We start from the raw sequence: 26,645 nt of genomic DNA, 5'->3' as shown, positions 1-26,645 counted from the left end.
ATAGTTAATAGTGAAAAATGCCATTTACGAAAACTAACTTCCTCCCACTCACACCGGGCTCATGGCCCGAGTAAGGAAAGAATTTCCCATTTCATTTCCATTATTTCAATGAAGACTGCATTAGTTTAAGCAAGCTTGAGACAACTGTGCTGTGCAGAGACTTTCAAAACACAACAGTGACTTCGAATAGGTTGGCCTTACCTTGTTCACTGTGACATAAATGATGTAACAACAATTATAACTTTGCTCTTTAATTCTACAGTTGCAGTCTCCAAAGTGGAGATGGTTGTACACCAGCAAAGGCTTCCCCGGCATGGATGGTGCTCACCATTCTGCCAGGGAGCCTCCTCAAAGCACCTCCGTGCGTCCCCATTCTTTAACGGATCTAGTGACTTCTGCCCAGAAATTTGGACACAAAGCCTGCTGGGGCATCAGAGGCTGGAAGCGGTTAGACGCAACAAAGAATTGGGGCACACAGAGGTGCTTTGCAGAGGCTCCCCCACAGAACAGTAGGCACCGTTCATGCAGGGGAAGGCTTAGGACAGGCGCCGGATCCAGCCTGCAGGCCAGAGTTTGGAAATCTCTCTTCTACAGGTTGGCTAATGCACATTCATGTAAATCCTGCTATCAACTGTACCAGAATACATTTTAAAAAACATCCAAACACTACATTTGTTTACATTTGTTTAAAACATATCATTTATTTCACTGTGCAAAATCAAATAAAAAAGTAAAATTTGATTTAAAAAGGTTTTGTGTAGCTTATGAGGTTTTGGGGAAAAAACACTAAAGTGCAGTTATTACAGAAGAGTTTATAGAACAACAGGAATTAAATGGCAACCCACATTTATTATTTTGTGAACCCGTAGGGCTTCATCTGCTATCCGCTGAGGTAGTTCTCCCACTGAGAACCATTCATGACCTACTGCTTAGAACCAAAACACCATGAGTGGTGTTCTGCTTGTAAACCAAGCTTCCATGCCCTTTTGTCCATGGTACAGCCACCAGTACTCCCTGAAAAGCCAGTCCTAAGATCAACGGACCCTCAGGAATAGCACAGGATTTGTTGTTATAAGTGATGTTTACACTTGAGTTTATGATGAACCTAACACATGGACTTGAACAAGGCTGCTGAGCTAGTAACCATAACAAAGTCTTTGATTCCTTTAAGGTGCAACAGTATTAAAATAAAATAGGGCAAAAGTAAAATAGTATTACAATTAAAAAAAAATGGGCCTTAATATTTTGCCTTTCAAGATTTCAAGACCATCGTGCCAATCGTGTGATAAATGTATTAAAAATCCTATCTCCCCTTTACAGTCGATATAGTCTATTTCCCCTTTCTGAAATTTTAACTCATTAGACACAAATCACTTTCAACAGTTCTTGTTGAATCAGAACCAGCCTTCTTTATATGACTTCCCACATACTTAGTACTATGAGTAAATTTAAAAGGCATTAACACTTCTTAGTTACATAACAAAGGAATGTAACATTGAATTTCTTACCATTGTTTTGTTTATCTGTTCTGTTAGTATCTGGCATGTTAGTGGTGACTGTGGGTGATGGAGTGGTGGAATTTACAGTAGCTGGTAACAAAGATGAGAAAGAAGTGAATTTGTACAGAACATGGATGTTAATAAGGTCAGGTAACATGGGAGTAATGCATGAAAACATGGATGGGGAAGGGAATGATCTATTTGTTATACTACCAAACAAGTTACATAATGTACACGCACAAATACACATTAATATTTTGTTTAGAGTATGCCTGAATTAAAAAAACAGTGTAGCTAGAATAGTGTGGATCCAAATACCAGCTCAGTTAATATCTTCCAGATGAGCACAAGCCTTATTTGTTCACCTGAAACATGGCAATACCCATTCAGAAGGGCTTCTCAAACTAGGGCGTTGCGACACCCCAGCCTGAGGGTCTTGGACTCTGCCCCCCTTAGGGGGTGGGGGCACAGGAAGGCAGCAACATGTTCCCCAGGATCACGTTGCTAAGGGGGCTGCAGAGACTGACATTTACTTTCCAGTCCCTGCAGCAGCGTCCTGGGGGTGCAGGGAGCCTGCACGAGCATCTGCAGGGCTTCCCACGTCTTCAAAAGTGAAAGCGCAGCGATCGCGCTCCATCTCCGCAAAACCGGAAGTGGAACGCGATCGCTGCGCTTTCACTTTCTAGAGGCTGGGGAGCCCTGCAGATGCTCACGCAGGACTCCCTGCATCCCCAGGACACTGCTGCAGGGATTGGTAAGTGCATGACAGTCCCTGCAGACCCCTCACCGATGCGATCCTGGGGATTGCACCGCTGCCTTCCCCCCCCCACCCTGGCTGCCTTCCTCACTCCCCCACAAAGGCTTAATGGCTCTCAAGCTCTCCCAGAGAGTCCCAGAGAGTTTGACAACCACTGCCATACAGGCATTTGTAAGGATACACACACACACACACACACACACAAATTACCTTGCGTTAGCTTAAGAATAAGGTAGGCTATAATTTTATAGCCTAAACATATTATAGTTATTTGCAACCGTGAAGCATGTCATCAATTAAAAGGCATTTTATACTCAGGTGCAAACAGACAAATAACCAAGTGAACCCTAGGCCCATCGCTGTATAATGTCAGATGCTTGTAACAGCTGCAATAATCCATTTTTGTGAGTACACAAATTCTGAATCATCCTCTTTTAAGTCCTCAAACAAGAACACTTATTTGCAAACAGCCTAAAAATAGCAACCAGTGGGCAGCTATGTAAGGATATAATTAAATCCTCTAAGCCAGGGATGTCAAAGATATGGCCTGCGGGCCGAATCCAGCCTGCAGAGCCATTTGAGGTGGCCCCCTTGATCTGGGGGAGCTTTGGGGCTGCCCCAACCCCGCTCTCTCCGACCGCGAGTAATTCAACAGGATTACTTCTGAGTAGTCATGCCTAGGATTGTGCAGCACAAAGTCTACTCTGCACAATTTCTCTGTAAGTCCATTCAAAAATATGCCTCACTGAGCTCAACAGAACTTACTCCCAAGTAAATGGGTGTAGAATTACAGCCTTGTGGTCTTATATCAGGCTGAAGTGAATCAATTATAGAAAATAATGTAGACATTTTGTAAGAATCTCACAATAAAAGAAAATATTTGCAAAATTTTTGCATTATTTGCAGCTGTGGGGCTGGTCTCTGAGTAACATAGCCTAGCAATGGCTTCAACCAACAGAAGAAAGGCGCACGGTGGTAGGAACGGATTGGGGAGGGCCAAAAGGAAGGAATCGAGGACGACACATAATTATAATGCTACTGGACTGTTCAAAATGTGTTGATGGCCCTTATGTAGGCCGTGGGCTATGTAATGGAGACTCTGTACTAGATGATCACAATAGGAAGTTACTTCATAAAAGGATACAGGACACCTCATTTTCAAAATGAAGCTTTTAGGCTACTGAATTTGTCCTAAATTTAAATTACTAACCTGTGATCACAACCACAGTTTTCTGATTCTTTTCCCTGTGGCAATCCTAATTCTGAACATTTGTGCATTTTTTTTCTTTATTTCACAGAACAAATTGTGAATATGGACCTGTAATAAAGCAACAATTCTCTAAGATACACAACCTGAGATTAGGGAACTGCTACCAGAATGGCTTCCAGGAAGAGTGCGGTGATTGATATTGTTGGTTTGTCCATTCATACATGAAATCTCATTTCTATAGACACAGTTCTTTATTCTGTGAAATACAAATTTAACTTGGGCGGCTGTTTTTTAAAATTATTATTTGACGAATAAGTGCCCAATCCTATCCAACTTTCTGGTACTGATGCAGCCTATGACAACGGGGTGTGCACTGCTTCCTACGGTGGAGAAGTAGTCATTGAGGCCTTCTCAAGGTAAATGGATATTTGTTCCCTTACATTGGGGCTGCATTGCAGCTGCATCAGCACTGGAAATTTGGATAGGGTTGGGCCCTAAGTTGTTTTTTCCCCAATCTCATTTGAATTAAACTGGGTGAAGAGGGAGGCTTTCCCATCACGAGATGTGATGTGGTTGCTGAATGGAAACAGTACTTTTGATATATAGGGGAGGAAAGCAAAAGAAAGAATAAAGCCAGACTCCCTTTCCACAGCATCTGCTGGTACGGTTTTGAAGTAATTAAGCCTTCGTGAAAATGGTGTTATCAAATGAGCAGTTACATTCTTTCCACATACAAAACACGCTGCATAACCACACATCTGAAAGGTTAAGACATTTTTCGCTTTGGTTATATTATGTTTAGAATTTAGCCTTAAAAACTAAAAATATTTCATTAAAGCCAAAAGAAACACAGACAAAAGTTGCATCTGAACTTGCAGGACTTAATTTCTTACCTTGGCAAAGGCTTCCTAGATTTGCACAGCTTGTTGGTTCAACTGAAGGTTGGGGAATAAGATAAGAACCTTTAAAAGAAGAGACAGACAGACCATAAGCAACATTGGTCTTACAATATAATAACCTATAAATATATATTTAGCACATTTTTGAACCCCCCCCCCACCCTCAAAATACTGATTAGCCCAATGTTTCTTAAACTTTTTAGCACTGGGACCCATTTCATAGAATCCAAATCTGTTGGGACCCAGCAGAAGTGACATCATGGCTGGAAGTGACATCATCAAGCAGAGAAAATTTTTAATACCCCTATATGACAAAATTAAGTAAGTAAATTAAAATTTTACAATAAATATAAATTTAAAAAATTATTTAGAATAAAGAAGAACCCTCTTACACTTCCAAGCAACTACTAAAAAAAAATTCCCAAACAACCCAAAAGGTTGCAATCAATCCATACTTACCCAGGAGTAAGCCCTATTGACTATCATTGTTAAAAAAGCATACACATGTTAAAAAGTTAAAAGTACAGATCTGTAACTTTTCTCCAAATGCAGTCACATACCACAGTAGTATCAAGACCCACAGTGGAACACCTATGAATAATTCAGAAATGTGTTCTCCGACTGCATTTTAGCCACTCTCCAATTTTCTGGATAATACCATTTCAAGAAAACAGCACAGTACTTGTTCTGCATGTAACTGATAGTGACTGCAGTTCATGCGGCAATTTGCTGGAAACTACCTACCTAGTGCCCATTGTAGAATGATGCTGCATGGGGAAAGGGGACCCTGCACTCTTACCAGTGGATGTCAGCAAGCAGTAAGGAAGGTATGTGAGCTGCAAACCTAGCACCATATAGACTCCTGACTACTAACAGTCTGAGCCTATCGGGCTTACCACCTGCACTCTAGCCTTACTACCAGCTTTGTGGGTTGTAAGAAGTGCTGGAAAGCCTGAGGATCAGGCTTGGGGCGCGGGACAGTGGTAGAGGCTGTTGCCAGATCCTAAATTCCTTCCTGAGCCACAGAGACTGATATAGATCTCCATGGTTCTGCACCTGCTCAATAGCGGCACAGATCTGAGTAGACTCATCAGGGCTCATGGGATAAGGCATGGGGTAAGGGAACTGCTGTTCCTTTATCTTGAGGAGACCTCTGGGAGCTTCCCTGGCCTCATAGGATAGAGTGGTGGCCATTTCGGTGCTGCTGTCTTCCTGGGCACTGGGGAAGCATTGGATTGAGCATCTAGTGTGGGTCCTTGACATCATGGCTCATGCCCATGTGAGTGCTATTAGCCATACAGCAGCCATGTGCCTACATGGTGCTAATAGTCTGCATGCATCTTCTTCCATCCTGCAATTCCTTCAGTTAAAAGTACTAGGTTCTCTTTGCCCATGCCTACTGGGGACCCACTAATTTCCAATGAGTCATCACATAAGCAACTCTTAAATGCTGGAGTGGATTCCTGGAACCTCCAGGTCCAGACATAATATAATTCTGGAGGCTGATGCACACAACGAGAAAGGCTCCTGCTTTTGTGCCCTGCTTGTAGGTTTTCTGTAGCAGCTATTAGCTCACTGCTAGAAACAAGATGCTATGTTAGATGGATTAGCCAGATACAACAGAGCTCATTTTACATTAATAAAGCAAGCCAAGTGAGTCTATGGACTTATAAAGGGGATTTCTAGGTTTTTTTCCCCCTGTTTCCATGCTATTGACTATATCTTCTTCCTTATTACCACAGCTGACTAACTTTATCCTACTATTTTTGTAGCTACATTTAAATGACCTTTAAATATTTTTCCCTAGCATAAATTTCAGTTTGATCATTTGCTGTGACTCACTCAACATTTATCATCATAAAATCTAATATATCAATTGATGAAATTAAAAATGAAAAGGAGTCACAATTTTTTTTTCTTTTTGTCAATTCTATCTTTTTCAACATGGGAAGTATTGAAAATGGAAAACATCTGTAACTGGTTCGAGCTGCAATTCCAGTAAATGATAGATGTAATTATCCTCACATTGTTTGGGAAAATGAAAATTGAAATCATAACAACGATACAAATGATATATGACTGTAAACAAGTTCAAGAGGATACCAATGTGGTTAAACAGCAATGTCAAGGAAGACATAAAAAACAGAAGGGTTTCTTCAAAAAGCGCAATTCTTGCCCAAATGAGGAAAAGAAAAAAAGAAAAATAAACTGGCAATACAAATGCAAGTTGGCAAAGAAAGGATGTTAGTAGCAAACTGCTGAAGGCATAAAAACAAAAATAAACACCATGAGCAGGAAGCAAGTTAAGGGGAGAAAAGGATCTTTAAATTGATATGAAAGGAGTACTGAAGAGAGATTTCAGATTGAAAAAAATGATTCCTTTGTATTAATCTTCGCAATAGAAGGTATAGATGAAATACTCACATCTGAATTATTTTTCAGAGAGGGTATCTGAGGAATTAAGCAAAATTAGTAGCAAAGGTGACAAATTAAATAAAATAATTATAGAATAGATGACATAAGAGTTAGATGGCTTTCTCCTGAGAATTCTTTAAAGAACTAAAATACAAGTCAAGTTTTAAACAAAAAATCAGCTTCCTTATAAGAGCATTGGAAGGTACCACTGCAATACTGATGGCTTTCCATTTGATGGCCCAATGCCATTAAGGATGTGAATATTGATAGCAACCACATGTCCTAGCTCTTCCCATCATGCCCAGATGAGCTTTCTTAATCCCATGTTGGAGACAGTTCAGATGCACCACACAATTAAGAAAACTCATGGGAAGGTCCAGGAAGTATGTGTGAACGTCCTTGAACATGTGGGGCTAGTCAGATGATTTAAGCATCATCAAAACTGACCTAATGTTTAAAAGAGATCTGGGGGAAATCTGGGAAATTACAGACCTGTTCACTTAATATCTGACCCAGGAGAAAGAGGCAGGAAGCAATGTGAAAGCTAGAATTGGAAAGCACATAGAAGCTTGTTGAGGGTGATTTGTCATGACTTCTATAGAGAGAAGCCCTGTCTCACCAACTTTTGAGAATTCTCTGATAATGTCAACGAACAGGTAGATACAGTTGATCCGGTACACACACACACACACACACACACACACACACACACACACACACACATACACACACGTTTTAAAAAGTTTCCACAAAGTTCCTTATAAAAGGCTGCTTCCTAAGTTTACTTAACAGTCATGGGATAAGATGTTAGGAAGCAACTGGAGGTCTCCTAGGGTTGGTATATTTCCTCTTACCTGGCCCCAGCCCCAGCCACCCCATAGGACTTTTTAGATCCATGCTATTTGCCTGGTGCAAATCTTGGAAGCCAGGTGTAATGTCAGGCCAGCCAGGAAAGGATTAGGATACAGCAGAGGAATAGTTATAAATGTAGCTATAAATGTGCCTTACAGCACAGTTGCAACACTTGGAGCAGGTGCAAGGATTGCTGCACAAGCTCAGAAAGGTCTGCATTCCAAGGTTAATAAAATAAGCTCAATTGGGCTAATAAGCTTATTCACTGGTATTCTTTTCTGTATCAGCACAAGGTCCAGTTTTACTCTATTCTCCTTTCTACTCCCATGGCTGACTAATTTTATCCTACTATTTTTATAGCTGACCTTTGTATATTTTTTTCCAGCATAGAAAAAGTATGAATAGCACCTGCCATAAGAAGACAGACTGACTTGAAATTAATACTGAATTTGTGCCAATTTCTACATTCTCTTTGTGCCCTGCTATATTTATGCTGAATCCATGCAACTGAAATGGAAGGGAAACACACCAAAAGGTTGCAATCCTAACCACACTTTCCTGAGAGTAAACCCCATTGAACAAAATAGAACTTACTTCTGAGTAGACCTGGTTAGGATTCTGCCCTAAGCCACATATCTGTGGGCAAGCTGTTGCAGAGCATGTGACATAGTGGATGAACAGCAGCTTAACATCTCCTGCTTTCTCCTCCCACCCCACAAAATGTTTAGTAATACAAAATCAATGCCAGCATGTTATTGTGCTCCGAGTTTCTCTGCCCCATTCCACTCGTACTTGTTGCTCCTTGTAGGAGCAGTCTGAAAAGCACAAGTCCAAAGTCCTGCTGGCATGAGATGCATGGTGTGTGATGCAGATTTATGGCTATTGTTTACATGCAATATCCATCCATATGAAGCTCTCTTCATAATGCTCATGACATAAATAGCTTTTGGCCTACAAACTTCTCATCACCTAGCGCAGCAATTTTCAACCTTCTTCATCTCAAGCATACTCACAAGGCACTACAATTGTCAAGACATCTGTTTGTTAGTAACTGACAAGGCACACCACACTGTCGGTGGGGGGCTCACACCCCCCAACGGCCCTACTAATAAATGACATTCCCCCAAACTCTTGCAGCATCTCTGGGGGTCATTTGTGTACACTAACATGACATGAACTGCCCTGACCTGAAGTCTCTTTTTTCAGACTCTTGCCAGGGTCAAGGTTTTCTGATTAGATTTTGGTGACCAGAAGTAATCTGAAAGTGTGGTCTTAAAATGTTTGTAATTTGATTTGATTTGATGGTCTTGATTTGATTTAGCACTCAGTTAATAATTAGCATTATTATGGCTGCTGGCTGATTATTCTTTTGTTAGATGGATTGCTGATTAAGAGGCCAGAGTGGTGAGCTGACAGGATGATTAGGAAATAACTAGGAATCTCTATATATTTTGGAATATACAAATACACTGTTATTTTGAGAGTAATGCTGTTGGTGTAAGCCACCTTGAGAAAGGCAGGATGTAATTAAAAAAAAATAGGTGCTTTTAATTTAAGCTGAATTAACTTCATCACTCCCTTTTAGCTTTGATGTGATCAGAGTGCTTAAAAAGCACTTTCCTGCTGGTACTGAGAGAAATGTTTCTACCAAGTTATACTTGCTGTACGTGGCATTTTTCAATTTGACAAATGTTTGACAAATTTTTTAAAAATTTATATTACTTAAATGGCACATTTAGATATGCAAAACAGCCTGTTAACAGGGCTTCTAACAAGATATTCACATGGTTCCCGTTACATCATCAGATACATAAGGGCTACATACTTAGCCATGCAGTATGTATGTTTCTTGCTATTTTTATTTCTTGTTATTTTTTGAGACTGTTTTGGAGATGATTTTTTTGTTATTTTTTTTTTACATACGTAATCTTTTTTGAATCGGGTTGAGGAAGGAAAAGGCTTCCCAATCAATTCCACATCACAACTCCTGACAGGGAAGCCTCCCCCCCCTTCCCAACTCAATTCAAATCAGATTGGAAGAAACAACTCAGGGTGCAAACCAAAAGGTGCCCTGGGCTGACGCAAGCCCCTTGCACTGGCCCATTGTAGTCGCGAAAGTACCATAAAGCACTTTTGCATTGACTTAACAGGAGAGAGGCCGGTACACAAACGTGCACCGGCCTCCAGAGGTTGAATTGGGCCCTGCTGCACTAGTGGATAGGTAAGTATGCACCGGCCTTTCCAGGCCAGCATGGGGTTCTGGGGAGAAATGGGGAGGGCAGAGAGGAGGCGGGGAAGAGGTGTTTCAGGGCAGGGGGAGGGCAGGCGGCAGGGAAGCAGGAGGTGGGATAGGACCCAACAGTTATGCTGGATCCTGTCCCCATTCCCAGGCAGTCCAGACCAGCTACAGACGGCTTGGATCTGCACCAACTCTTTAGGTGACGCAGATCCAAATAGGCCCATTGGGGCTGCAGCGGCTCTCCCCGGGGTAAAGGGAAGCAATTCCCCTTGTCCGAGGCTGAGCCACTTGCAGCCTGAATCTTTGGATACAAGACAGACATGCCGGCCTCAGCGCAGGATTGCGCTATTATCCACCCCCAAAAATAACAAAATATGAAGCCCAAGTCATAGTTTGTAGCCATTAAGCTCCTGATAATGAAATGGGAACCATGCAAGTTAAATTTCCCATTGGTCTTGGCACTGGAAGGTTGTTCCTACAAGGTTGTTGGCCTAATGGATGCTTCTTTGCCAGTCCTCCACATCATCACTATGATCCCTGCCTTGCCAAATTTGGATGACAAAGTAATATAACTGAATATCAGTGGGCCAGATTCATAATCCATTTGGGCAGGAAAACTTTGAGCTTTCCATTCTGAAAGTCCCACTACTAAGTCTTGGCACCAACTAGATTCTAAAACTCCCATTAAATTTTCCAGTGTGGCTGGACAAAAAGTAAAACAAATGCATGCTGTGCATGGGGCACACTGTAAGATCTTTGAATCATGTTCTAAGACAGGAGTGGCCAACCTCCAACAGGCCACATGCCACTTTTTATGTACATAATCTTGAATGTGACACTGCTTCTTATTTTGGCCCTCTCTGGACCTGCTCCCCTTCTCAGCTTTGAGCTGGGAGGAATGCTGTGTGCTTGTAGTCATAATAGGTGACTTTGTGAACACTACTTTGAAAGTGTTTGCATGCCACTAGTGGCACATGTGCCATGGGTTGGCCACCCCTAGTCTAAGATCTGTGGTGGTGACAGGGTCTTGCTAGCTCTTGGATAAAACTTTGCACTGGATCCTCATGGTGACCACAGTTAACCCTTGTGCAGTACCACTGACACGGGTACTGAGGGTTTAGGAACTGATCTGGCCGAGTGGGCCCTCTAATGTGCATGGCTCTTGGCCATTTTCTAACCTCTGATGCCAATCCTGCCTTGGACAGTTGCTTTTTATTGCAGCTGGCATTTGGAAATTGAAAGGAAATGTGCATGCCTACTTATCTCACCTGCAGAGAACTTGACTGCTAATAAATTATATTTAGGTCAATCCTGTAACTATACTTAGGTCAATCTTGTAACTAACTTCATCATATAGCAGCAAATCTAAGATCCTAGGAATACAATCTCAAACAGCAGATTAAACCAAAAGGAGACACTGCTGTTTCAAGAGGATTATCTTTGCCAGCATGCTAATACACTTGTGCTCAATAAGTCCATTAGCAAGACATTTGCCAGAAAAATCAGTAACTCCATGTGAAAATATAAGCCCTTTGCTGATGAGTGCAGTAATGGCAATGACATAAGTATGCAAATAGGAGGCTCTATTTAGTGTCTGTTGGATCTTATTGCAATGACGTTCAGCTAATGTTGCAGGATGACTGTCTTTTTGTGCACTTTACAATAAAGTGGATAATCAGAACAGTTAATCACTTCAGCACTGTCAGTACTTTTTTTCTAATCCATTGCACGAAATACCACCTCTCATTTGGGGTTGCTGGGAGGCTCTTAGCAGTAATGGAATAAAAGGGCAGGTATTTTTATGGATTGGTTAAAGAACAGGAAGCAGAGTACAGGAATAAATGGGCAGTTTGCACAGTGGAGGAAAGCAAGAAGTGGGTTTCACCCAAGGCATTGGTACTTTTAAATTTGATAATAAATGTTCTGGAATTTTGGAAAAACCATGAGATGATTAAGTTTGTAATGATACCCAGCTTCAGGTTGGTAAAAATCAATGCAGGTGGGGCCTCAGTATCTGCATAGGATCTTTTCTCAGACCCCCCATGGATACTGAAAATTGCAGATAATCAAATCAGCTATTTTCTGCCCCATAAGCCCTCTTATGGAGCTGTGCTTTCTGAAGCCTGCAGAGGCAGCGCACGGCCACCTGCAAGCCTCTGCGGGCTTCGGAATAGTCTTTTTGTCTGAAAAAATGCTACTTCCAGTTTCCTGTGGGAAACCGGAAGTGAAGTTTTTATGCCATATAAGGCATTCTGAGGTCCAGGGAAGCCCCTGGAGGGATTCCCTGGGCCTCAGAATGCCTTAGTTATATGGCATAAAAATTTCACTTCTGGTTTTCCTCAGGAAACCAGGAAGTAGAGTTTTTTTTTCAGCCGAGAGGCCATTATGAAGCCCACACTAGTAGCAGGTGGATGCCTGCTGCCCCTGCAGGCTTCAGAAAGCCCTCTGTAGGTGACCAGAGCCCAGCTTAGGTAGCCTCTGGAGAGCTCAGGTGGGGCCAAGACTGGCTCAACGTGGTTCCGGGGGACCCACGTTGAGTCAGATTTGCGAATACACAATCTGTGGATACAGAGGCCCCACCTGTATTATGCTGGCTCCAAAAGGACCTCTCTAAACTCTGTAAATGGGCAACCAAATGGCAAAATGGTTAAATAATTATAAATTGATGAACATTGGGACAGAAAAATTGGACAGAAATTGGGACAGACTCTAACCACAGTCATACTGGAGTCTGAGCTGTTGGTGACAAACCAGGAAAAAGATCTAAGGGTCAGAGTAGTTAGCTCAATTACACTATTAACCTAGTACATAGCAACTGTGAAGTAGCAAATTCCATGTTATGAGTCCTTAGGAAAGGTATTGAGGATAGCAGGCCGATCCTAACTAGGGTTATGCATCCCTTTACGACAGTGGAATACAGTTCTGCTCTCATAAATGACATATGGTAGTATGCACAACACGCCACTGGCAACCATTTTGAGACTACTGCTGCAAACAGCATTGGCACCGGAACCCCACTGCTCCAGCGGGCTACCTCCAGCAGAGAAGGTAAACCAGTGGCAGCAGAGGGTGGGCAGAATGGGAGAGGGACGTGGCAGTGCGAAAGGCAGAATCAGGGAGAGAGGGGGTGGATCCTTTCTCTCTTTGGATTTGTGCCTGAAAAATAGCTGGTGCAGATCTGAAGAGACCTATCGGGGCAGTGGAGGCATGCCCTGAGCAAAGAGAATAAATGTTCTCTTAGGACTGGGATGTAAGTGTTAATATTATAATATTTCTAGGTGTGCCCCTCTGTTTCTAGGCATGCCCCCTGTATTATAAAAAATTATAATGCAGGCATGTCCCTGTATCCACAGGGGTTCCGTTCCAGAACACCCCTTGGTTAAGTGAAAACAGAAGTGACGTTTTTAATGCATTATAAGGCATTAGAAAGCCTAGAAAAGCGCTCCGGGGAAGTGATCTTTATTAAGCTCTAGGGCTCAGTCTGCAAGTGACTTTTTTTTAAACTCTAGGACTCAGAGGACCCCTCACCATCGGACAGGGTGTGTTCCGGGGTGGGGCAGTGAACCTGATCCACAGATACCTGAATTTGTGGATGAGGCCCCTCCTGTACTCGTATCAATCTATGGTGCAGCTACATTTGGAATACTATCTATCATTCTGGTTGCCACACTTCAAGAAGCATACTGTAGATGTGGAAAAGCTGCAAAAGAAGGCAACCAAAACGATGAGAGGGTTGCAGCACCTTTCTTATCAGGAAGGGCTACAACTTTTGGGGCTTTTTTAGCTTGGAAAAAAAGGGAGGACATGAGTGAGACATGTAGAGTTATGCATAATGTGGAGAGAATGGGTAGAGAGACGTTCTTCTCCATCTCTTTCACAATACTAAAACCAGAGGTCATCCAGTGAAACGGATTGGTGGAAAATTTGGTCTTCTTCACACAGCATCTAACTAATATGTAGAATTCATGCCAAGATGCGATTATGGCCGCTGGCTTGCATGGCTTTAAAATGGGATTGAATAAATTCTTGGCCACTAGTCATGATGGCTATATGCTGCCTCTGCGTTTAATGGCAGCATGCCTTTTAATAGCATTTGCAATGGACGAATGAAGGGAGAGATAAACAGTTCTCTAATGCTTGTGAGCTTCCCAGTGGCAACTGGTGGGAAACCGTGGGAAACAGTTGGATTACACAGGTTCTTGGCCTCATCTAGCAGGGCTTTTCTTAGTTTCTTATATAAAATAAACTTCTTGATTTTCCTGACAAGATAAAGGGAACAGAAAATTGGAAATTGTAAGCATTCTTGGGCATCTGCTCCGGCAGAAGAAAGGCTGAGTAAAAATCTCTTAAATAAATAATTAAAAATTTTGCTCGGCCTTCGTAGTAGTGGCTCTGTACAGACAGACATTTTAAAAAGAAACACAAGGTCCTTTCCTATTAGCATTACTAAGGGATTGGCCCTGATCCAGCATATGTAGAACCAATAACCGTATTGTCATCAGGACAAAAAGAGGGAGAGCCGAGGAAACAAAGCTTGTTCAGTGTTTAATCCTGTTTTACACAATCCAATTGCAACTGCTTCCCCAAATATCATAAAATTCAAAGATTCCTCAAAAGCCCAGCACATCTGTGAAGACTATTCCCCACCCTCATTCTCCATTCCAAGCTTGAAAAGAGGGTCAGTGACCATCTATGTCATTCTCTGCTTCTGAGGCATAAGGGCCCAATCCTTTCCAGTTTTCCAGTGCGAGTGCAGCTGTGCCATTGGGGCATGCACTGCATCCTGTAATGGGGAGGAAGTCACAGAGGCCTCCTCAAGATATGGGAACATTTGTTCCCTTACTTTGGGGCTGCATTGCAGTTGCACCGGTGCTGGAAAGTTGGGTAGGATTGAGCCCTAAAGCCCTCAGGGGCTTCCCTAGGCCTCCTAATGTCTTAATAAGGTATTTAAAATGTCACTTCCAGTTTTATGAAAAAACTGGAAGTAATTTTTTTTAAAACTGTAAGGCACAATCTGTGCTTGGCAGAGGCCGCAGACAGACATGTGCAGCCTCTGCTGGGCTCAGAGGATCTTCTGGAGGTGGGGGGGGGGGACTGAGGGGGGGTGCTCTGTGGTTTCAGTTAATTGCAGGGGGTTCCGGAATGGAGACCTGTTTACTCCTTAAATTCAAGTGGATTCACACTTCCAGAATGCAGAATGAAGTTTTTTTTTTCATTTATGTTCTGTTTCTAAACAGGGATAGACTGGGCTGTTGCAACGCAAACCTACACAATGCAAAGTCTACTCAGCGTAAAGTCCCAGGGCTTACTCCCAAGAAAATTTGCCTATGATTGCAGCCTCAGTCAGCCTTATATATTTAAAAATTTTTTATAGTATTTCCCTTTGTTACAGCCCAATCCTAAAATTCCTGAGATCCAGAGGAACAGTGGTGCCAAAATAGCGACCGTTGTATCCTGAAGTCATAGGGAAGCAACCGGAGGTCCCTTTCCCAGAGTAAGTGCGCAGGCCCCGCAATGTGGCTTCTTGAGATCCTGGTGTGGCTGCCACCAAAATCTTCCTCCACCTCCCCAAGGAAAATGTATTGAGCCCTATAAAAAGCAAAACTCACACATAGGTGAATGTACCTTGGCTCTTATTGAAGGCCAGGTGAAGAGGAACAAAGACTACTGGAATGGTCCCAATCCGATAAACACTGAGCTCAACCAACAGTCCAGAAGGTGGATCCTCCAGCATAGTAAGAAGGATGAATAACAGGCTTAAGTTGCTGGTAAAAAAAACAACCCTGTTTTTAGTCTTGTGAAGCTAGGTGGGTCTTGATAGACTGTTGTTTTAAAAAGTGGGTCCCTGTGCTAAAGTGTTTGGGAACCACTGCTTTAGAGATATTAATCAGGAAGTCACACTTCTAAACATTAGTTAATACCAGGGTTGGGAACTTGACTTGGATGACTCAAACTTGAGTAGTGAAAATACATGATTTTGGGTAACTCCATGACTCGTGAGTTGCACCCGTGGAAGACTGAAAAAGACTCAAATCAGGGCCCTCTGACTCGGCACACATCCTGATGTGCAGACTCGAGTGTGTCTGCATGTGCTTGCTTACTATTTTTGTGGTGTGAAAAACCTCGTGGGGCCAGCATTCTGATGGGGCAAGCAGCAGGGAGGTTCCAGCCAAGAGGCAGGAAAGAGTTAATGTTGCAATGAATGGGGGGAGGTGGGACTTGACTCTCTTTTCCCATCTCTGATAGGAAGGAAGGAACAGATGATCATCGGACAAAGGATGGGCATTCTGTTATTTTCACTGGCTGAGGGAGGCCAAAAGTAGGAGCCCAAGGTGGTTCTTGTCTTATGATTGGCTGGAGAAGAAAAAGGGAGGTAGGGAAGCGGGGGGGGGGGGAGAGATGGCTCACAGCAATCAGAAACCTTATTGCTTCTATGGGCTTGTTATTTGGGAGGGGGAAGCCTCACTGAATGACTGGCTAAAGTGGAACTACTCTGAGTAGGGCTGCAAAGGATCAGGTCATCCTGGCAAGCCTCCCAGCTGCTGCTTGTGACCCTCCTCCCTCTTTCTGCTTCTGTCCTGCACTCGCAATCCATCCCACCCCTTCCTGCCCTGTTTACAGATGGGCGGGGATAGGCGGGGATGGGCGGGGATACAGAGGAGTGAATAAAGAGAACTTTGTCTCACACACACACACACACACACACACACACACACACACACACCCCTCGGCAGCAGCCCTGTTTTTCCTCAGCGGGCTTTTTAAAGCGGGGGCGACTTGACTCAAGTCATTTAGAGTGACTAAAGGGTGTCTCAGTGACTCAGAAAGTGCCTGTTATGATTCTTTTTCAAGTCAAGGGGGCAGTGACTTGGTGACTCAACTCGAGATAAGCCCCGCTGGACATGCCCCTCCCTGATTAATACACTCAAAACACTGGAACTTCCATGCCTCCTAATAATTTCCCCTATTCCTACCATATTAAGGGTATGTTGACCCGAGTCAATATTTTTAAAAAATTATGATTTCTGGCAAACAGCTATTGAAATCAACACATAATCTCATATACTGATCTGATCCACTCTTTGGTCATACACTTTTTAGTGTTGAAGTTACAATCTCACATGACAAGAGCTATGTTTACCCCATATTCATAAGTTTAAAGCTCCACACCTTGCTTCAACACCCTAAACCCATCTATCCATCTTGTAATCCAACAGATATAGCTCAAAAGCAATTACTTTTTCTGCAGACCTCATAATGGTTGGCAACATATATAGGGAACATACCTGTCTGTACACCCATTTAAAACTCCAAGTCTATTCAAAAAAATTCAAAGAACCATCAAGCAATTGTAAAAGAATGGTCTGTCCCTCTGTAGTTAGATTCCTCATTCTAATTACAGAAAATAGAATTCAGATCAATTTATAAAAATTCTGAAGAGAAACTTCCTGCTACACTTGTGTTTTAAGATACAACTAGGGCCATTTTCTCAGTTAGCAAAACTGAAATAGAATATCTCAAGCACAGCCTAAAAGGATAAAGCCATGATGCTTCAGCATTGACTCTTCTTGGCCTGGATATCTGTTATGCCTTTAAATATATGCATATTCTATCTTGCACATCCTTCCAGTATATTTAAAAACATCTTATTCATTCTCATCATTCATTCTCATCATCTTGTTTGGTTTAAGTACATGAGACTAGGGAGAGTGATCAGAAAACAAGTACAGGCTTGTGCCGCTTAACAACTGTTTGCTTAACAACGGATCACATATATGATAGCAGTCAAAGCACAATAAAGATGCTCTTAATGACGCAATTGCGTCTCCCATAGCCTGCAGTGGAGTGTCTGTTTACACAACAGAGAGGCTCTTAATGCAAAGAAGAGGCAATCTATCTCCATTAGCTTGTGCAACCAGCTAGTGTCTGTCAGGGAGTGTCTGTTTACACAACAAAGGCAATAGATTGGACTGAATGTTCACTTAACCTAATCACATAACAAAGGGGATTGGGGACCTTATTTCTGTCATTAAGTGGTGCACACCTGTATTGCACTTTCTTTAAGAAAACAATATAGATTGACCAAGTGAACCATGTGATTAGGACATGAATACATACATTCCACCAATCCCCTCCTAGCACAAAAGTTCCTTTTTCATAATTGTATGAGGAGCTGATAATCTAAAGCTGCTTACATACAGGATTTAAGCAGTACAGGTGCAACCTATTTATCCACGGATTTTTTATTTGTGGATTTGTCTCAATGTGAATTGGATGGGGGGGGGAACTGAAAGTCGCACACACCTTTGCCTCCTTTGGCCTGCGCTAGCCCCTCGATCTGTTTCAAGGCAGCCCAATACACTGCAAAAAGGCTCCTCTCCTCCAGGCAGGGAAATAGCCCTGAAGCCATGGAAGAGGTTCCCCTTGCGAAGGAACAGTAACACTCCTGGAGCCCCTGAGCCAGCAAAGAGGCTAAAGAGGAGATGGGGGGGGGGGCGGAAAACCTCTGTAACCAGAACATGTGCACCAAGGTGGAGCTCTCTCTCTCTCTCTCTCTCTCTCTCACACACACACACACACACACACACACAGGGGCAGATGCAGTAGCAACAGAGGGGATTGCTTTAAAAAATCCAGGAAGTGTTTGCTGAATTCCCCCCCCCCCCAAAGTGAGATGGTGCAGGCTCTCCATGCTCCAGCCTGCACAAACAAAACAGCCCAGCAAGCAAGTCTTCCCAGCAAGCCAAAGCATGAGATTTAGGCTACAATCTGATCCACACTTTCCTGGGAGTAAGCCCCATTGACTACAAAGGGGCTTACTTCTGAGTAGAAATGCACAGGACTGGATTCTTAAAAGCTCAGCATCCCACCTGTGAAAGAAGCAGGGACAGCTGGCAATGGGGAGGGCTGAGTACGGAGCGGAGGAGGGAGAGGTGAAGGAGCAGAGGGGGAGGCAATTGAGAACAGCTGCCTTAGTTTCCTTCCATCTCGAAGTGTCAGGTTGCAGCGTATTTGCGTAACTCTGCAATTTAGCACAACACTTTTTTTTAAATCATGGTGGGTCATGGAACGGGACTCACGCGCATAGATAGGCTCCACCTGTACTTTACATGTGAAGGAGAATGGCACATCAGAAGTGGGAGTGGAACATGCATGCTCAATAGCTCTAGACATGTGATGGGCCAGGCTGGTCCAAATGTATCATCCAAACTGGTCCATATTTATTGATTGTAGCCTGTGTAATACTCTCAAATTAATGCTATAATTTAACAAATCTTGTTAAACATCTTTTGAAACATCTGAAGTCCATCTAGACATCATAATATGACTCTGACTGCACTAGAAGACTAAGCATATGCAAAATCAAAATTAATATTTTGTGGGATAGAATCAACCAATCCAGGAAAGACTCACTCAGTGCTAAGTTTTGCTCATTTTCATTACAATCACAGTTTCTTTCTGACATGCGACACCTTCACTTCTAAGCCAAACAGGAAAATTTCAATAAAGATGCTCACCACAACTCAAGTTATTTTCTGCTTTCAGTGCTGAGGTTGGGATACTCCAGAAGTCATTTTCCCAGTCCACAATGTTGCCTTTCACATCACAGCTGAGGTTGGAAAGTGCCTGGGAGCTCATTGTGAAATTCCAAAGTCGGAAGTTGTAAATATCCCCATTGAGAGAGCTTATTTCATTTCTGCCAGAGCCCAGAACCAGCTTCCCATTACCAGGAATAACTTTGCTAGACGTATCAACACAGTATATGGTTTTATACATGTTTTTGGCATGTATGCCTATAGAACCTGAGACGCTATCCCATATAATGCAAAGCTGTTCAAATGTTCCTGTGAAGAAGTCTCCACTTGGACTGGTGTCAAGCGCACTGTCTAACCAACAGTCCGAGTCCACGATGAAAAGGGAGTGGCCATTTTTTGTTTTTTTAAAACTGAAGACTTCTGTAGACGAAGAACCACTGTAGGAGAAAGCTTTCCAGTCACGGCCATCGTTATTGTTTTCTGCTGCTTCAAAGCACAATGTGAACTGATTCAGTTCTGGTACTTGTACAGATTTTGATAGAGACACAGATGCAGCATCCTGGAACTTTGGGATGACGACTTTTTGGTTTCTCAAAGACACAGCAACTAGCACATAAAAAGAAAATGCGTTTTCAGAATAGTCTGTCTTTTAACATTAACATAAGTAATGCGTTAACTGTTCTCATGATTTAAATCAGTGGGTAATGTATTAGAAGAGAAGCACATGCAAAGGTAATTTCATCATTAATATCAACTAGGACATTTATAACATGGCAATTGGCTCCCACAAAACTGTAAACAGACATTTAGAAAACTGTTCTGTATTTACCTGCTTGTATTAGGCAACACAGTACAGCAGTAACCTGAAACAACCTTTTAAATTTTTTAACTTTTGTTTGTAATGGATTGATTTGCATAACTGCATTACAGTGCAGATAAAATGCCAGACATCTTTTTCAGATTGTGCAGGGAAAGCTTTGACAGTGTTATTTTGCAATAACATTGTTTTGTCTGTTTTCAAACATTATTTTAGAATTTCAGTGGAATAAAGTTGCTAACATTTTCTGGCAAAACAACTTACTAAATGCTGATAGGCTGCAATCCTATACCCATCTTCCTGGGAGTAAGCCCCATTGAATATAAAAGACCTTAGTTCCAAGTAGATATGCATATCTGGCAGCCAACTATTATACATTCATAAGTCTAAATACTGCAAATTTACTCAGGAGCAATTTCTTCTATGTTCATATAGGCTTATGTGCTAGTAAGAATGTAAGGATTCCAGTTCTAGTTTCTGAACATTATTTACCCCTTTAAAATTCTGTTCGAAAAATCAGTAACCCCACTTCTTACCCTACAATCTATATGAAGGATGCTACCTAGGGCACATAAGAGTTAAGAACAGGTTCGGTTCCTCAGTTAGTTCTGCTTTTTCTCCAGCAAGTCTCCAGAGGGTCAGAGGCTCATTGGAGACTGGGGGCTCCCCACGGGCCAGATTGGAAGTCCCCGAGAGCTGCAAGTGGCCCCAGGGCTGGGGTTTGGGCACCCCTGATATAGAGAATGAATCTTCTCATATTCACTCCCTGCCAGTCATATTGGTGAACATTTTTCAAATCATAATAATAAAGTCTATAATTTACATAGAGATAGAAATACATGTCCCCTTAAAGTTATGTGCTACATATTTGCTAAGCATCTTGCCACTATGGATTTGTGATGCAATCAAATGTCCCAGAAAATATTACCGGACTTGACAATATAGGGCTGTTAGTGCAAAAACTGGGTATGAATTAATTTGCATCTTAGATGATGATAATGATGGCTCTTGAGAAATAGCTGGTTTTCATAACAGACATAGCCAGCTTTATTAAGAATGTTAACAGACCAATCCTATGCAAGATTAGGCTGTTCTACACAGTGTTTTGTGAGAGCAGAAGACACCTCCGTTGTTGCAAAGTAGCTGCTGGCCTGTTGCACAAGGCGGCAGCACTCCTGGTACATTGCTGGAGCTGCATACACCTGCTGGAGCAGTTAAGGCAGTGGCAGGAGCAAGGAAAGGGGTAATAAGATAGGTGGGGCGGGAGAAGGAATAAGTCAGGGAAATGGAGGAGTCAGGGGTAGACTCTGCAGCGATGGTGTGCAGCAGATCCTATCCACTCTTTTTGCAGCTTCCCTGCCCCCTTTCTCTCCCCGAACTTGTGCTAGCAAAATTGCTGGCACAGGTCTGAAGAGACCCATTTTGGAATGGAAGGCTTACAGACAAGTGTTGGTGTGTTGGCAACCTTCAGTCTTGAAAGACTATGGTATCGCGCTCTGAAAGGTGGTTCTGGAACAGCATCTAGTGTGGCTGAAAAGGCCAATTTGGGAGTGACAATCCCTTCCACACTGGGAGCAAGTGTGGTCTGTCTCCCTGGCTATGGGCCTTCCTTCTTTGCCTCTTTGTCTCAGACTGTGGAAGTGACTCTTCAAACTGGGAAAGGCCATGCTGCACAGTCTGCCTCCAAGCAGGCCGCTCAGAGGCCAGGGTTTCCCACCTGTTGAGGTCCACTCCTAAGGCCTTCAGTTCCCTCTTGCAGATGTCCTTGTATCGCAGCTGTGGTCTACCTGTAGGGCGCTTTCCTTGCACAGACAAGTAAGGATATGTAAATCCCCTTTCCCTTTGGCAACTTCCCTATCTGCTTCCCTGTCCCTCCTGTTGGATGCAGCAAACTTGTTTTCAGCATTTCAACCTCCCTATCTGCTTCCCCGCCCCTCCTGTTGGATACAGCAAGCTTACAGGGGGGGGGGGGAGAGAAAGGATAGGTTAGAACTCTTCCAATTCTGCTCCAGTTCCTTTGAAGTAAATATAGAGGTTCAACTATCTTTTGTGCATTGCTTAATGCTTTATCACCACTTCTTAGTACTGAACTTTGTTTAAGAAAGTACTTTCTAATCATTTCTGGCTTTTTAAAACAGAGCGTGCGTTGTTAAGGCTGCAAGGCTGAACTTAAAATGAAAAGTGAACTTTTTGCTTGAATTTAACATTTTACATTCATTCACAACTGCAGTGAAAAATTTAAAATACACTTTATACCAGCCTTGTAATTAAACCCTCCCCCAATCTACCTGCCTGCAAAAATGTGCTGTCATTTGCAGGGGGGGGGGTCAATTACTCTGGTTTATAGTAGAACTCCCTCCCTCCCTCCCTCCCAACTTTTTTTCATCATGCACAATGGTATTGAAAGTGCTGATAGCCTTCTTGGTTGGGCATTAGTTTAAAAAAAAAATTATCCCCATGACTGCTTAGGCAGCAGTAGTTTACCAGCACATTAAGTGCTGACAAATTCACCATTCCCCCCCCTTTAGAATGTACCAGGAAGTGTCCGTACATCTCACAGGGTCACTTCCTGGTGCATTCTATAAGAAAAGCACTTTGTTGCAAAAGGGCTGACTGTGAAACCACAGTGATTTCACCACTCAATGTATGTCATGCCTCAGAAGAACCTCAGTAATGACACATTATGTACAACTGTTACAAATCTAACCAACTCTGTTGTGTTCTGTAACATGGGCCCCACTGCTGCTAACAGGGGGGTTGGAGCTCATCAAGAAAGAAAGGGCAAAAATTGCATCAGTAACTGGGAAAAGACCAGGATGCCAGTTGTCAGTATTAAGAACAGATTTTGCTTCTGGTTGCCTAATACGTAAATATTTCAATTGTTTTGATACATACCAGCTGTTGGTACATGTTCTACTTCGTTGACATATAGAGACAGAACGTATAAAAAGTAAAATGTAAAAATCTATATAAAACATATACAAAGTACTTGATTCTATTGTACAAATGCTAATGTTTAACCTCTCACATTCTTCAGACTAGGGTATGTGATTTTTTCCTACTCCAGGATAGCATTTTTATTTTAACATCTCTTTGATGTATCAAAGGATGTGTTATTTCAACTGTTCTTGAAAAACTGCAAAAAGCAATGGGAAGGAAACTAGCACAGTTCTAGCCTGTAGTGAAGTCGGGGTTGGTCCAAGTGAATCTGCGGCCTTGGTAGAGATCTGCCACCCTTGCCAGTGCGCAGCCCCTGCTAATTTCCCATTACCCTCCTCCTTCCAGCATTCTCTGCCCAGTTTGCTTATTTGAATAAGCCAAGTGGAAGTGAGAGAAGATGGCAGGCAGTCACACCTAAAGGTAAGAGGAAGGAGGAGTAGGGAAGGGACTTTGCCTCTCTTTCCCTGCATGGCCTTCTCGCTAGGTGGTTAAGAAAGTGACTGTGACCAGATCAGGATCTCCCTGATGATTCTTTCTATAGTGTTGCTTTTGCAATTGCTCAGGGAAGTGGCACTGGAGGAAAAGATGGGCTGCTAGTGCCCTGATTATCCTCTCAATCACTCTTGTGAGTTTGAAGAGGACTGGAACACCAACTGAAGTAGCTGGGTGGATGGTGGGCTGGAAATGAGCAGTAGGCAGATCTGGGGAACCCCTTCTCAGTTTGTTAACCCCCTCCAGCCCACCATTCGATGTATCCCCTTTTTAGTCTCATGGCTAGGCCAGCCATGAGTGAACTACAAGATCAGGTGATTTATTTCATTATTTTCATGCTTTTTAACCTAAGTTCCCAAAGGTTTGTAATCTGTCTTTTTTGGACTTTGCTAGCTTATCTCTACTTGTACCAGAAGTGTCTTCCTTCCCATGAACTCTATGTAGAGCATTTTATCCAAAGCGTTTACACTTTGGCAGCAGTAATACTTCAGATACTATACTCCTAAAAATGTAGATATGTTAGCTTCCCACCATATTTTAACATGAAAAACTAGTACACTCTTAGCTGCTGTGTGATACCAGTTTCTCCTCTTATTTAATTATATAAACATAAACAAAACTCTTGTGTCAATGGTTTGATGACTTTGATCAGATTATTAACCAAACACTTTCTAATACTGCTATGGTTTTATTTTGAAAGTATAACTACTATCAGGGGCATATAACTATAAGTATAACTACTACCATTTATTAGGCAAGATGACGTGTTGGTTCAGTGACAGACTGTGAGGGGCTGTAGATTTCAGGTGCCCTTCACCCTGAGTCTGCCGCCACAATCGCCTTCCTCCAGCCTGCCAAGGATACAACCCACATTGATCCACTTTCTTCCCAGTAAAAGCAAGTGGAAAGGGAATCACCTCCTTACCTTACTCCTGGTGCCATTCCTTCAAACATAGAAGGATCATTTAAATCATGCAAATGAAGGAGCTCCTTCATTGGGCCCTTTCAATCAAACTGGAAGTCCTACACTTTTACATTAAAGAAAACTAGCAAGGACCATGGTGAATAGCTGCCTTTAAAAATAAAATATGCAGAGGTGGCAGGCCTGAAGCAGCACTGGGCAGCATTCTCAGCTGTACCACCTCTGACTATTATACAATATTGGAAAAGGTGCAGAAAAGAGTAACCAATGTTTAGTAGGCTGGAGCACCTCCCTTATGAGGAAAGGCTACAGCAGAAGTTCCCAAACTGGGGCGTTGCAACACCCCAACCAGGGAAGTCCTCTTTCTGCCTCAAGGGGCAGGGTTGATGGCGAAGGCAACAATGCAACTGCCACAATCATGCTGCTGCCAGGGACAAAAGGGTGGGGTTTTTTTTTTAACTTACTCCTGCCAGCGCCGGCCCTCCAGAGGGTATGGGGAGCCCACGGACCCCTCTGCAGGGTTCTCCGAGACTCAAAACAGCTAAAAACAACAATCATGACCCAGTTATGTTTCTCAGCACAGACATGCATCTTCACGCACCAACTTCAAAGGTACACTTTGAACATACAGGTTGAAGGCTCATAGGATGTAACAAGAAAGAAATGAAAAGCAACTGCTTACATACACATACCTCGGGTATAACTAGCATTGAAGCCTTTCTTCTGGATACTAAAGTCACTTGTAAATGATACAATCATTTCATTCCCAGACGAATTAAATGATAAACCTCTGGCAGTGACACCACAAAGATCATTTTTTTTATCTCCAGTGTTGAGTCTCACAAAATCATACATGCAGTTTGGAGCTTCTTCAATCTCAAAATCAACAAACGTTATCTGAATTATGAATCCAGATGGAGCCCGGATAGTCCACTTGCATGCCTGGCTGCTGGGGTAATCCAAAGGGAAGCAGGGAGAGGTAAAGATTCCTGTGGGGTTGGAGAGCACCACACGACACTCAGAGCATCCGAGAACTATGGAACAAACAAAAGAAAGAAGATTATCAGCATAGGAGAGATTTAAGATACGCTTGATAAATAAGTAACAGTAGAATTTAGAATGCATAATCAAGATCTCTTAATATAAAATGACCACTAAGTAGCATTTTAATCAAATTAACACATAACAAGAGTGACAGGGGAACCATTTCTTGACTGTGCAATCCCACACACTTGTACACTATCTATGAATTATAAATTCCAGGGAACTTTATTTTGAAATAAGGAGATTTAAATCCTGACAAATTACCAGCAACATTACTGATTTAATATAAATTATTTAAAACCTTGTGGTTTTTTTTTTTGAAATCGAAACCCTGATTTAAATCTCTGTATTTTTAAAAAAGGATTTGTTTATTACTTTCCTTTAATTATTAAATATATTCTTTATTTATAGTTATTAAATTTATTCATATAGCAACTACTCCTGAGTCAGGGAGGCCGGTGCAAGGATGCACACCTGTCTCCCTGCACCAGATCCAGGTCAGCAATGGGTGAGTATGCGCCAACCTGGTGAGGCTGGCGTGGGAGGTTGGAGAGTGTGGCAGGAGGGTGGAACAGGGGTATTTCAGGACAGGGAAGGGGGGAAGGTGGACCAGGCCCAGGAGGGCAGTTGGACCAGTCTCTAGCACTTAAACTGGATCCTAACCCCCCTCCCAAGAGCCTCGCATTATACCGGGCTGTTCAGATCTGTGCCAACAGCTTAGTTGGTACAGATCTGAGAAGTCCCATTTGCAAGGCTGTGGCATTACTCGGAGTAAGGGGATAAATATTTCCTTACTCCGAGGTGTTCCAGCCATCTCCAACCCTGCAATGGATATGGCACAGGTCAGTGGCCTGCCTATTCCAGAGCAGGATAAGATTGGGCTTTCATCAGTCTTCCATGCAACCACTTCCAGTTGGAGCTCTTGTCTCCCATGTTCTTGATGTATTCGCCATGCAGTGGTTTATTATGCCATGCACCTGATCAATTTTTTGTGTCTAATCGATTTTTGCTACCTTTTGTTTC

The 26,645-nt window shown here is 42.6% G+C and overlaps 1 protein-coding gene across 2 annotated transcripts in view; it reads right to left on the bottom strand.

Moving 5' to 3' along the window:
* The window catches only part of ADGRG6 (adhesion G protein-coupled receptor G6), a 124,485-nt gene that overhangs the window by 55,389 nt on the left and 42,451 nt on the right, over window positions 1-26,645 (bottom strand). For both annotated transcript variants that reach the window (XM_066615234.1, XM_066615225.1), the window contains exons 3-5: window positions 25,271-25,612; window positions 19,390-20,013; window positions 4,360-4,428 (exon numbers count right to left, since the gene is read on the bottom strand). In XM_066615234.1, coding sequence (XP_066471331.1) covers window positions 4,360-4,428; window positions 19,390-20,013; window positions 25,271-25,612 — 1,035 coding nt within the window. The remainder of the gene's footprint in view (window positions 1-4,359; window positions 4,429-19,389; window positions 20,014-25,270; window positions 25,613-26,645) is intronic.

This window comes from Tiliqua scincoides, chromosome 1 (genome assembly GCF_035046505.1).
Source record: "Tiliqua scincoides isolate rTilSci1 chromosome 1, rTilSci1.hap2, whole genome shotgun sequence".
Lineage (NCBI taxonomy): Eukaryota > Metazoa > Chordata > Lepidosauria > Squamata > Scincidae > Tiliqua > Tiliqua scincoides.
This window is presented reverse-complemented; position numbering and strand designations above follow the sequence as displayed.